The 12,823-nt window shown below is 42.3% G+C and overlaps 2 protein-coding genes across 13 annotated transcripts; one reads left to right on the top strand and one right to left on the bottom strand.

Moving 5' to 3' along the window:
• Positions 1-529: 529 nt before the first annotated feature.
• On the bottom strand, positions 530-9,299 carry cep72 (centrosomal protein 72). Of its 5 annotated transcripts, none has more exons than XM_064347304.1 (14): positions 9,090-9,299; positions 8,425-8,552; positions 7,894-8,086; positions 7,379-7,493; positions 6,734-6,912; positions 6,417-6,469; positions 6,127-6,172; positions 4,811-4,999; positions 4,511-4,722; positions 4,167-4,275; positions 3,758-3,936; positions 3,059-3,185; positions 2,353-2,485; positions 530-1,458 (listed from the first exon to the last, which is right to left on the bottom strand). In XM_064347304.1, the coding sequence occupies exons 1-14, from the start codon at positions 9,178-9,180 to the stop codon at positions 1,266-1,268; spliced, it is 1,947 nt and encodes a 648-aa protein (XP_064203374.1). In that variant the 5' UTR covers positions 9,181-9,299; the 3' UTR covers positions 530-1,265. The 5 variants fall into 5 exon arrangements, with proteins under 5 accessions (XP_064203374.1, XP_064203382.1, XP_064203390.1 ...); XM_064347312.1 differs by having other exon boundaries at positions 8,425-8,596; positions 9,090-9,274; XM_064347320.1 differs by having other exon boundaries at positions 9,115-9,274.
• Positions 9,233-12,713, top strand: LOC135261283 (uncharacterized). Of its 8 annotated transcripts, none has more exons than XM_064347428.1 (4): positions 9,233-9,373; positions 10,009-10,058; positions 10,303-10,408; positions 10,737-12,713. In XM_064347428.1, the coding sequence occupies exons 3-4, from the start codon at positions 10,319-10,321 to the stop codon at positions 11,262-11,264; spliced, it is 618 nt and encodes a 205-aa protein (XP_064203498.1). In that variant the 5' UTR covers positions 9,233-9,373; positions 10,009-10,058; positions 10,303-10,318; the 3' UTR covers positions 11,265-12,713. The 8 variants fall into 8 exon arrangements, with proteins under 8 accessions (XP_064203498.1, XP_064203517.1, XP_064203526.1 ...); XM_064347447.1 differs by having other exon boundaries at positions 10,009-10,062; XM_064347456.1 differs by having other exon boundaries at positions 10,009-10,066.
• The last annotated feature ends 110 nt before the right edge of the window (positions 12,714-12,823 follow it).

The raw sequence follows: 12,823 nt of genomic DNA, 5'->3' as shown, positions 1-12,823 counted from the left end.
CTGGATTGTAGAGTTTAGGTTTGATTGTCTGTCACAACAGATCATTTACTCCCAGTAGGTTACTGACCATGAGCCTGCTTGTGAGGACGCTGGACTGGTTTTCCCATAGAGGTGTGAAGAGTGAAAGCACCTTTCAGTTTCCAATCGTCTTCTCTATGGTGCTTTTCATAGAGGGACCAGGTCATCATAGCAGAGAACGTGAGGGATCACACAGCCAATGAGTCTCAGGAAGGCCCATTAGGTTCTCAGACAGAATTTGGTAAAGATCACAATGCATCCAGACCAAGTCACAACTGTTCCCCCAAATGCGTGAGGAAATGGGCTCTATCCCCTTCGGCACCAAAGCAGAATAACCAGGGCAAATCCAGCCAGATTTAAAGGCACACAGTGCCGTGAAAATGTATTTGCTCCTTCCTCGTTTCCTCTATTATTGCATATTTGTCACACTGAATGGTTTCAGATCTTCAGACAAAATGTAATACTAGACAAAGGGAACCCGAGTAAACACAAAACACAGGATCCCATAGCATTCGTGTAACAATTTATTAAGTTAAAGCTACATAAACCCAGTATCTCAAACAGGGTTAACATGATTTGCCTTACAGGGACAGCTGTACTTACTGTAGCACACACAAGCAGTCCACAACACAAGATGGTGTGCTTCTGTTATGAATAGCCACAATAACACTGGCTAAAGGTCACACTCACCCTCGGGACCGGATGCAATACAACTTCTCAAACCGGAGAAGACACTGAGGGTTTGCAGTTAAAACAGACACTAGTCTTTCTGAATGGGAGAATTGTTTCAGCTTACTTCTAACACTCAAAACAGTCTGCATATTTGTTAATGCATATCTACCATGCCTACAATAATAAATAAAATTTAAACAATGTATATCAATTTATGCAAGTACACAATATAAAGTTTTAAATATTAAAACAGATGTTGTACACCCAAGAACAAATAAATATACGCATGGACACCAAGCGATAGGAAAGCGAAGCTTCATGATCGGCAAACTCATTGATGGTCATGTGTTTAAACTACAGCGACTAGCTTATGTGAACCATTCACAGTGCTTTTCACAAGTAACAGGGTTTTTATTTGTTGAGGGTTTTGATTGGTCAATTGGTTAATTTCAGTAATCGATTGCATGTGATGGATCTACCCATTTTTGGATTCATGAATCTTCACTTTCCTGTCACTTAAGCTCAGTTTAAATAACTAAGTAAAACTACATAAAAAAATAACAAGCCTGAGTTCTTCAGCTGTCCTCTGGTCTTGTCTTGTTAATGTCTGACATCAGGCTGAGGGTCCTGCTCAGCTCACTGAAGCTGAAGTGAAGCTTCTCCACCTCGGCCTTGTGCCGGGCCTGGTTCTCCTCCACCTCCACCCTGTGACGAGCCCGGCACTCCTCCAGCTCCGCTAGCAGACGCTCGTTAGTGGACACCAGTGATCTGGAACCACAGACACGAATACAGAAAACAGAAGCACAGAATGAATGATGGTATTACCTCACTATGTGTGTGGTGTCCGTATGAAGGCATGTCTATTCAAAGTGGGCACGGATTTAACTGTGAGGCGATAAAAACTATTGCCATACAGCCGTTTGTAGCTTCTGTGTGGCCATTTAAAAGGGTACTCTATTAGATACTTTGTAAAGAACTCCATAATGGGAGGGATCTGGCTATGGCAACAAATGCAGTGAACTGTGAGGGGGGTTTAAAAGGGCAAAACAATAACTTACAAACTCTTTATGGCAAGCGACTTGTCTCATTGGTCCCCAGTTTGAACGATAAACATAAGTTAATTTAATACTACACAATAAAGAAGCTTTAAACAAAGCTTAATTGTATTGTATTTTATTAACCAATCACCTGAGTATGTGCCCTGAGTAAGTGCCCAGTTAAACTTACTGAATTGTAAACCATTGCAGGAGACATGTTTTTACATCATTACACACACAGATTTGCGCCAGTGTAATTCAAGCTACGTAGCATAAGGGAATTTAAAGGTACCCTGGTTCCAGCCAGATTTTGGATTGTGTAGCCTCCCCTAAGGTGAAATTCATGCTTGCTGTGTGATCTGGGTTTAATGTGTTCATGGCTATGGATAACTGTTACACAATGAGTATTGTTCTTTATGTACAATAAGAACCTGTGTTATGCAGTTGTTCCAATGACCTTCAGTATGCACTTATTGTACGCTGCTTTGGATAAAAGCGTCTGTCAAATGAATGTAATGTAATGTAATGTGCATGATTGGAAAGAGCCTTTGTTTCCAGGTCAGACAGGCAGGCAGGGATCAGTGAGTGAATGGGGGCCTGCTGACTGGGCAGTGGTGCTGTTCACCTGTGGCTCTCCTGCAGCATGTCAGCCAGCCCCTGCACCTTCTCCGCCTGCTTCACCCGCGCCCTCAGCTGCTCCACCTCCTCCTGCATCTGCTCCACCTCCCCCTTCAGCTCCTCAGCGGCGGCCTGCCTCCCTGGGAGCGATAAGAGGTCGCGACGTCAGACTGCATAAACAAACCGAGCGATACAGAAACGCGCTGTACTCGCACAACCCACAGTGCACAAGAAAAACAGACGCTGCGCCAACACAAAGCACACTGGGCCAGCCCAGCCTACAGCTGACACCTGGCCAACACTAACCACACTCTACGCCCAGGTCACCACTGCAAAAGAGAACTGTGTTCACTGTTGACCTGTTAAAAATGACCCAAACAGCAAAACACACACACTGCTGTACGGTACACTATCAAAAATAATCATAATACTAACCATACTTATCACGCACTAGAACAATCCATGCAGTTATTAATGCAGTTGAAATAACCTAGTGGGCCTCCAACTGCAGTGGTTCTAACCAGGCAGGTTTAAAACCACCGCAACTCACTGTCAACATCAAGCTGACCGAGTTCTGTGAGTTAAAGCACGTCCTCCCAAGCCAAAGGAAACAGATGTGCTCCTGTCCTGATCCACATGAGGTCAATTACAGCAAAAGGCTGATCCAAGCTCAGCTGCACTCTGTACAACAACATCCACGTACTGCCACCCACCAGTGAGCTCAGGGTCCTGCGTGCCGTTTCTCCCACTGGCCAGTAGTCTCTGCTCCACTCGGATCAGCTGCTTCTGCAGGGAAACGTTCTCTTCCAGAGCACATCTCAGCTGCTGGTCCAGATCCTCCTGAACCACGGCAGCGAAATGTTAAACAATGCACATTACATTACATTACATTACATTATAGGTTCTTAGCAGACGCTCTTATCCAGAGCGACTTGCACAAATACTCACTGCATGTGTGTGGTGCAAATGTCCTTTAAAATTCACAAGAAATAAACGGACAGCGGGGCTATGAAAAAGCAGTAACACGAGCGAGATGAGACTACTGAAACGACTGTCTTGCATTTCAGAACATAACATAACATAACGACCAGTTACTCCGCCATTGTGCAACTTGAAAATAAAGAGACAAAAACATAACCTGACCAATTAACATAAAAAGTAAAAACCCTCTCCAAAAGAAACCCAAAAAAACTCCATGATACCCTGCACTCTTGAGTGACATCAGTCAACTTTACAGACTTAGGTGCACAGGCCAAATGAATGTGTAGATTCTATTGCTGAACCTGAATTTTTATAATTCATTTTGGCCATGAGACAAAGAACTGGAGTTATATCCTGACACAGGAACATGTATAATTGCATAATAATAACATGCACACGTATCTGTGAGCGGTATGTATATGAAGTCTTACTATAGAGCAGTGAGCGTTTTTCAGCTGTTCAGACAGTCTTTCAATCTCTGCTCGGTGTTCCTTCTGTAGCCTATTTCTTTCAGATTTCATGACCTCCTTGTTCACTCTCTGGCTGTTTGCCTCTACTTCTCCATTCGAGTCATCTTGCTTCATTGTGGAGAGTATCTCAATGGCCTGAGCTGTGGATTGAAAAGAGAATTATGTCTAGCAGGGGAGTAACAAATCCCTCACTCTCCACCTATGCTGATGTTTGGTAACTGTGGGCACAAAATGGCCGCCACTCAAAACTGGCATGACCATTTTACACTGTAAGCAGCATCTGAACATTTCTACTGGAACATTTCTACTCTAATGTTCAAGTAGAGTTTACACAAGATGGATTCATTGTCAATTACATTTGGGGACTTACAGAGAAATTTATGGTTGTGTTGGAGAGATCTCTTGCCATCCCAGTGCCTGTCTACTAGGCCAAGCAACAACTCTAGCGGTCTTCTGTAGGATTCCCTGGGGCCAGAATTCTGAATAGAATTTGTACAAATCAACACAATTGACACCTAAACCGATAATAAAAGCTACGTTATGTTATGAATACAGCTTTCCTTTTAACTGCAATTTTAAATAAATGAAGAAACATTTTGAGTACCCATTCAAGTAAATCAATCAGCATGGTCAAACGCAAATAATCAGTAGCATGTATAAAAAGACCAGTTTTCGTGGCAGTGGAAGTATCATTAGTAATAAAATGATTCAGACCTGGTCATTTGATGGGGGCTTTCTCATCAATTCCTTCTTGGTGGAGTTCTCAGTCAGTGGGACAGCCCTTTCAGTGAGGGGGCTGTGCGGGGACAGTCTTGTAGAAGAGGGAAGGGGCGGGGCATCCTGGATACTGCGGGCAGTGGTGCCAGGGCTGGGAGGATGGCTTGTTAAAGTGGAACCATGGGGAGCAGGTGGGGAACGAGGGCCGCCTAATGGATAAAGAACACAATGCTGCATATGCGTCATTTGGATGCATTTAAAGTTAGCATGGCCGATTCACTTCATCCTTCTGCTCACCTGGGTTTGGGGTGAAGTTCCCCCTGGCAGGGAATCTGCCGAGCCTCTCAATCTCAGACCCAGAGCGGGGTCTGATCTTCTTGGCATCGACGAACGTGACCCTAAGGCCCTCGCTGACTCTCACTGAGCCATTGCCCTTATTTAAGGCCACACCCTTTGGAGGCTGGACACTGGACTGTGGCTGATGCTCTGGAAAATAAAACAGCGCAACACTGAACACAAAATCACAGTAGCATGAACAGACTGATCAGAAAGGTGCAAATAATCCCACATTTTATGCTTCAAGCACACTCACGGCCGTGTGTATTAGTTTAAGAAATAAAAATCACCACGATGTTGTGAAAACTCCCTGTGTTCTGTGTGATAGCGAGTGTGTGCATCTCATAGACCCCCCTCTCCTGCCCTCCACTGAAAGAAACGTCCTGATGTGAACTAAAAGATGTCCTGCTCTGGGCATATAGGAAAACATCAAGGAAAACCAGTGGTCATGTTAACGCAGGATTATGTGATTCACTATTTTTTATGCAGAAAAAGAGCCAAAATGCAGGGGAAAAAAATCTGATGCGTTCTACAAAACTCAGATATTGCCAGGTCATTTTTAGAAATTAGGCCCACAAAAGCTGATGACTCAGACTTGAACCACAACAAAATACTTACTCCATACTTATAACAAAAAAACTTACTCAAAATACTTATGCCAAAACATTATTCATACCTTATTTAATCCCGCTAATCTCACTGTTCAATCCAACTTTAGCTAACTACTTAGCTTGCAGTGCTATAACTTCTTTAGCCAGCAGGCTAATAAAGGCTAAGAATGTCCTACGCAGGTCCCATGTGAATAAGCAGACATGTGACAGCGTTGTATCCAATAAAGGGTCGATACTTCAAAACGGCACCAGAAAACAGAGGGATGTAGCCAGCGTCGTGACACCGGCACCACAGGAATTCATTTTGCTCTGTCGCATAGCCTACTGTCTGTCAGTGTCAACCAGAGTGTCAACTATTGGTCAGCGAAATGGGACGGGTGCTCAATTGGCTCAATCCAAGTAATGTGACAAACGAAGACAAAAAAACTAAACTTTCTTCCCCCTTTGATACCAAAGGTAAATGACTTCTGTTCATCCCAAATGCTTCTTAATTGTCCCTGGGACATTGGGACGCCGTTAGTCTCGAGCCCTGCTGTGTTGTACCAGCGTAATAAATGCCAAGACAAGTAGACATACATTTAGCCTTGCACAGCTGTCTATGTACTACAAACAGACAAATCAGATATTTTTTTTATAAGTATATTATTGGTAAAAAAATACACTCACTGTCTCTGATGTTTTCAGGATGCCTCAGGATGGATTTATTCATATCCTGAAGGACAAATGTGAAAATAAAAAAAGTTGTAACTTGTGCTAACATATGGCTGCACCAACGATGATTTGGATATAACTTACAGTATATATATATATATATATATATATATATATATATATATATATATATATACTTATACACACACACATACATTTATATGAATATAAATATAAATGAATCGCTAGAATAGAAGAGCTTCAACCTGCCCAGCCAAAGTGAAAGTAAAGTCAGACGCGCTCACCTGCATTGGAGACGGTGCACCTTCAGACCTGTATTCACCTTTCCCAAGGTTATCTGCAAAGCAAACACAAAACAAAAAACTTGTTTGTTTCCACACAAAACGAAAAATGAAAAATGACCAAAAGAAATACTAAATCTGAACAACAGCTACTCCAAACAGAACATAAACATGGCAAACTGAGGAATGGAACCTTAGAAGCAATCAAAGGAGACTAATGTGGATGTTAATGGAGAAATTTCTTCTTGCTGTTGCTGGGAATGACAGGCAGTCTACCAGCAGGTGAGGCATATAGACAGCCAAAACCCCGCCCACCTTACCCTGTAAGGGATACAGCTTTGATTCTGGCTGCTTATTGGTGGAGCCAGTGAGGGCTGGCGGTTTGCTCAAATCCCAGTTGCTCTTTGCAACCATGTTTAAGATTTCATCATCAGAGTGGTCAAGGATAGAGGGCTTCCAGGTCAGGCGGTTCACTGAGGTCATCCTGGGCTGACTGCTCCTGCAAGGTATATAGTCTACTTCATCACCCTGTAAGCCACTGGGAAACCAACACTGAATGGACAACCTATTTTATGGTCTTCAAATATTGCATAACCACAAAAAACAGCATTGCTGCCTGCTAGCACTAAATGATAAGCAGGAGTATACCCCACACCCAGTAACAGAACAATTCAAAAAGGGATGAACATGAAACAAGAATTCACACTGAAATTAAACACATCTATTTTCCCAGCTAGGGTTTCATCAGAATTTAGTTTGAAGAATGCAGACAAAAAATATCCAAAACTGTGTTCACTGTACGTGGAAATCCTGTTATAAAGATACACTTTGTTTCTGTTAGTGTCCACACCTACCCTGCGAGGGAAGCTAAGAAGCATGTGTTTTTGCCTCAGTAATGACTATTAGGCTACAGTGTCATATAAAAGGGCTCATTTAATCCAGAACTGTGTTTCAGAGCAACGCACCTCTGATTTGCCGTGTCTGAAACCGAACAGGCCACCTGTTGACATTCAACCACTGTCTGACCGGAAAACTGCTGTAGGGATGCCTTCCTCTCACCATCTCGGACGGGGCAGTCATCTTGCATAGGGTGGAGTGGGAGCAACGGTACTTAAAGGGGTAAAACTAAACTCACAACAATCACAATCAGCCAATCAAATGTTTACCAATCTTCAGTGGAACTTTCACAAAACAGTTAAGAGAAGCAATGCAGCATTTTTACAGGCATGAGCTGACATGGACAAAGGTTATGTATAATGGTAATGACAAAGATGTTTTAAATGTAATAGATCCTGTATAGATGGTTTCTTCGTGAAGACTATCAGGAAAATCTGAGATTTTTTGTCCAGATTCATAAAAAATGTCACCGTAGAGCAGTATGTTCTACCTGGGAGCCCATAAAAATGACCTGTTACAGAGCAATGCATTAAATTAAAAATACTCTTGAGCTGCTATATATGTGTGTGACGTGACCATGTACCAAGCATGCGCAGATTAGCCAGCGTATACACAAGATGGAGACGGTAGTCAACACAGTTCTTCACCACGGGATTAAGCCGGAGGTCCAGCTCTTTCAGTGCCTTCAGCTTACGCAGCAGTAGGACTTCCCTAAGGGAAGCTATTTTGTTGTAGTAAAGGTTCAGATGCTCCAGCATATTCAGGTGCAGGAGACCCTGTAGAAGGGCAGGGACATGTTGGGTTCTTAACATAAAAAGATAGCAGTAATATTAATACAGGGTTTGCTACTGAGAGTGTAAGGTACTTGTTTAGGGCCTGGATGGATCTGCCCATTCTAGGTCCTATTGATATACTGTAACCACTAAACAAAAATCAAAATACAGCCTTAACATTTCACTAATAAAGTGTTTTACAGACAGACGGTTGCTTAGAAGGTTGTAGACCTGTGTAGCAAGAATCTTATACAAAATATACACTCCTGTTTTACAGTAATATAATCTGTTGGACATCAAGCCAACGGGAAAAGTTATTGTTGCTTGACAAGAACTCTCACCTCTACAGAGAACAGAGCATTGTGAGAAAGGTCCAAGACTTTCAGGCGGACAAAGTTCTTCAGAGAGTTCCCTAGGTGACGTATATTCCCCTCATATGATCCAGGGAGAGACAGGGATTTGACGTCCACTGAAAATTTACACCAATGCCAGTTCAAAAATGTGGATTCAAATCTAAAGAGAATAAGCATTATCATGGCCAACTTAATATGGCCCTCGAATGTACCTAACGTTTTCACCCTAGCTGGTCAAAAATCAATGTAAACGTTACTTGAAAGTAGCTGAAGGCTACGGTTAGCTCATAAGGTAACCGGAGAAAGCACCACGACAGGTGTATGTCACAAGTATCATAGGTAGCTAAGCTACAGTTAACATTATACATTCACCTCTTGTGAATACGTTTGATGTCATTATTGTCAGTGTTCTTTTTAAATTCTGTAACGTATTGCTAGCCGACATTAGCCAGCAAGTTACATACCTTCCTTACGTTTAGTTTGTCATCTAACGTTTAGCTGTACTAACATAACGTTACCGCAGGTGGCTAGCATAACTAACTTTAGCTAGCTAAATCAAGCATTTATTCCAAGAATAAAAATAATGGACGTTTAAGTAAACATACCATTTTAACCTTATATTCGTATTTCATATTTGATCGCTATTAATTTACCCAAGCAAGTATGTTGAAGTCGAACCTTCTCGCGTATCCATTGCTCAGTTATAGTCAACTGCTCAGTTCCTAGCAAATGCTCCGCCGCCATATTTTCAAAACAAATGAGACGTTTAAGGCTTGAGCAAGCATGCGCACACCGAGTTACAGCCGCGAGCACGTCGGAAGCTCATCGGGAGGCACGTAAAGCTGCAAGAGAGAATGGCCAACATGTTCTGTTAGATTATGTCGACTTATTCGCAAGCAGTTAAAACACGGTTTTCAGGGACGCTACACAAGTTCATGTAAGAAGTTAGAATTTAATCGATAATGTAACATATCAATACCTACTTACAAGCTCGGCTATCATTAATTGACAACTGCAAATCGATGCATTGATTGGGCGTGCTTGGACCAGACTCATTTTACGTTTGCTAAATGGCTATCTTATTTGACAGCTTTTAACTTCATCGGGCGAAAATCGGCGTTGGTTTGTCTAACGAATCTCACTTTCCATTCTTAAAGTTTTGTTCGTAGATTATATGCATCGATAGTGGTCTCGATTAACGGACCTTTTGAATAAATTCGAATTACACGAATATCGATGTCTGGTTAGTCTAATGTTAATTTACGCACGGCGGACAGCCGAGGGCGATCGTAAATTACCTGTTGTTAGGTGCTGCCTGTCCGGTGAAGTTCCTGCTGCTTTGTTGTTGCCATAACTTGACTCTTATCGTGAGTAATGTTGGTAGCAAATTGTGGGTAATTCCATGGGGGAAACGGCTGCTTTTCAATCTTAAGTTAACCTCTTATATATTAATTTGGAATGACCATTTAATATAGGCTACTTTTGAGAAAAAAGCACAAGCCATGATTAGGAAAAGTATCAATTTTCACTTTTTGCTTACTTTGACTTGATTATTTGCATTGATTTATTCAGAATTGAAAGTTGCTGGATGGATGGATGGATGGATATTTGACTTATAAGATGTATGTATGTATGTATGTATTTTCCTTCAATATCATTTAATTTCTAACATCAGTATTAATTTCATGTTGACTGGTAGTTAAATGCTGCATATGAATCATGTTTGGTGCTGTTTTACATATTTTCTCATTAGATCATACACGTACATATTGCATACTTCACAGATAGGCTACTTTATAGGGAATTTATATTGTTTATTACATTAATAAAATGTTCCTGGTACTGAATTTGATCATTTTTACTCAGCTGAAGCTTATACCTGATGGCTGTCACTCTAAACCAGTGGATTGCTGAATTATCTAACATCACCCTATCACTTTCTGCGTTGTATACAGCTTTTCAGCTTTTCAAGGTAATTTTTAAATTATTGTCAGAAATGTCTTGTTTTGTAGTTGAGGCTGATTGCAATCATAAATTGTTATATCTGCTGTGGGCATGGCTGTGTATGGTTATGTAATCAAAGTATTTTGAAAATTACACTGAGTCTCACAAATTCAGCTTCTGTATCACTGCCTCAATTCTTTTGGCTGCCACCATTTATACTGTGGAGGCACATTGCCTAACGGCTGTGACATGCATCTAGATCTGGTAACAGTGCATATTTTATCATCTGTCTCTCTCTCTCTCTCTCTCTCTCTCACTCTCTATCTCTCTGTCTCTGTCTCTCTATCCCTCTGTAGGACCACAGGGCTCCAGCAGTGGGCTTCTTCCTGTTGGGCAGTTCTGCAGTTCTCTGCTCTCTGCCCCTCTCCAGCCCCGCTGTGATTGGTGTCCAGGGTGAATTGGAGTGGGCAGGAGGAGTCCTGGGCCCGGCCCTGGTGTCCTTCGGCTTCCTGTGGCTGAGCCAGGACCACTCCACCGCCCACGTGCTACTGGTGGGCTCTGCAGCTCTCCTGGGGCTTCGCAATTGGTTGTCGCCGGAAACCCTGGTGGTGATGTCACGCTGTTTGGTGCTTTCGTCCTTGTGCTGCTCACTAACTGTCTGTGTGTTCACCGCCAATGTGGCCGGAGCCTTGGGGAGTGTGGCCCTCAGCCTGCCGGCTCTTGTGGCCCCTGTGCCTGGGGCCAAGGCTTTCACTTCTCTGGTGGCTCCTGGGGATGCGGAACACGTTCTGAAGTGTCTGCTGAAAGGACTGACGGCGATTGGGTGTCTGTCCATAAAGAAAGCACTGGACAGGCACCTGCTGGACCTTCAGAGCTTGGACTGAACTGGTGCCACTTCACTCAAATTAATCCCTTTGATGCCCCCTGGTGGATACTCATGGTATGCACACTGACTACAATTGCAATGCAAGTGCAACCTGTTCTGTGCAGAAACCTACATCACTTCCCCTGTTTATACATTGACCCAAGTAAACATTTTAAGTGGCATTTGAATGAGGAGGCACACAACAGCTGCAGTGTACCAAATGGAAATTGAAATGCACGATGGTGACATAGAACTCTTGGCATAAAATGAGGGTTGAGTGAAAGGCTTTGTTTCCGAACAAATTTCTACATAAGCAAGCTATTGTTCTAAGAAAGAGGCACATGATCCTGGGGTCTTCCTCCTCTAGGCTGGCAATGTGAAAATACAATTTATTCAAACCCCTTCAATGTATGGTACTGCTGTGATTTAGAAAACAGTAGCTGTTTAGTTATTTCTAATGTCAGCATTTACATGTTATGGCTCAGCACTTACATGCACAGCACTGAGACCAATTAGTACAGACTCGGTGATCATACAGGAAAAAGCTTGTGAAGTATACTGCTGATCAGATCGCACTATTTCCAACTGGGTTACAAGCCCACTATCTCAGTTTCTGCAGTGCCTAGTGCTTGGAACACATAATCCACATTGCTCATGGGTAGTGACAGATTGTGACCCTGAAGTCATTCACATGACCATAGCAGTGTTATCCAGACCATGGCAAGGCTGCTGGTAGCATTAGATTCACGATGAATGGAATTTTTTTTGGTTGCTTGGTTAGATCTTGATGTACCTTAGACAAATACAAAAAGATGTCAAATAACACACAAAATATTGCATATTACTATTAAAACATTGATTCCAAGATTATTTGTTTTAAGATTATAATTGAGATGCAACCGATATTTGCTGTTTTTAGGTTTTAGATCTTCTCAAAGGGACTTCTTGGTCTAGCCAACACAGTATGCATTTATATAGTGCTTTTCTCAAAACGCCTCACAGAGAAGCTGGGAAGCTCACTACAACCACCATCAATGTGTAGCACCCACCTGGTAGAGGAACAGCAGCCATTTTGCACTAGCTATCTCACTGCATGTTAGCTTCGGTGCAGTGGGAGGAAGTTATTCAGCAGTAAAATTAAACGGTAAAAAATGAAACCGTATGTACTGTATGTAAAGCCGATTTGAAATGGTTCATGGTAAAATCATCACTGGTTCTTACGGCCTGTGCTGCAACAGAGCCTCTGTGCATTGGTCTGTCCCATGTGGCCTGGCAGGGAGGGGACAATGCGGACTCAAGCTTCTGTTCGGCTGCACAAGGAAAGGGGTTGTGCAGGGGTCAGCACTCGTGTCTGTAGTCACTGTGGGCTGCTTTGACCAGTCTCCACTTCAGGACAGAATTCAATACATTGTTACGGTTTTCTAATTGTATATAGGTTTGACATTTCCATTTTATGGCAAAATATGTAGCAGAAAATATGCTGTAAATGTAACGTTTGTCTGAATGTAACTACGATTTAGATACATTTCATTAAAATCTCATGTTCTTGCTTAATCAACAGGTTTATTTCTAGTATTC

Source organism: Anguilla rostrata, chromosome 1 (assembly GCF_018555375.3).
Source record: "Anguilla rostrata isolate EN2019 chromosome 1, ASM1855537v3, whole genome shotgun sequence".
Classification (NCBI taxonomy): Eukaryota; Metazoa; Chordata; class Actinopteri; order Anguilliformes; family Anguillidae; genus Anguilla; species Anguilla rostrata.
Note: the sequence above shows the minus strand (reverse complement) of the source record. Positions and strands in the feature narration are given on the sequence as shown.

Excerpts from the sequence above, each read along its gene's own strand:
- LOC135261283 (XM_064347422.1), top strand. The coding sequence starts at position 10,319 with ATGGCTGTCACTCTAAACCAGTGGATTGCTGAATTATCTAACATCACC. Across the intron at positions 10,409-10,736 it reads CAGCTTTTCAGCTTTTCAAG|GACCACAGGGCTCCAGCAGT; the intron begins GTAATTTTTAAA and ends ATCCCTCTGTAG.
- cep72 (XM_064347304.1), bottom strand. The coding sequence starts at position 9,180 with ATGGCGGCGGAGCATTTGCTAGGAACTGAGCAGTTGACTATAACTGAG. Across the intron at positions 8,087-8,424 it reads ATGCTCTGTTCTCTGTAGAG|GGTCTCCTGCACCTGAATAT; the intron begins GTGAGAGTTCTT and ends GCCCTTCTACAG. Across the intron at positions 6,913-7,378 it reads TCAGACACGGCAAATCAGAG|GAGCAGTCAGCCCAGGATGA; the intron begins GTGCGTTGCTCT and ends TATACCTTGCAG.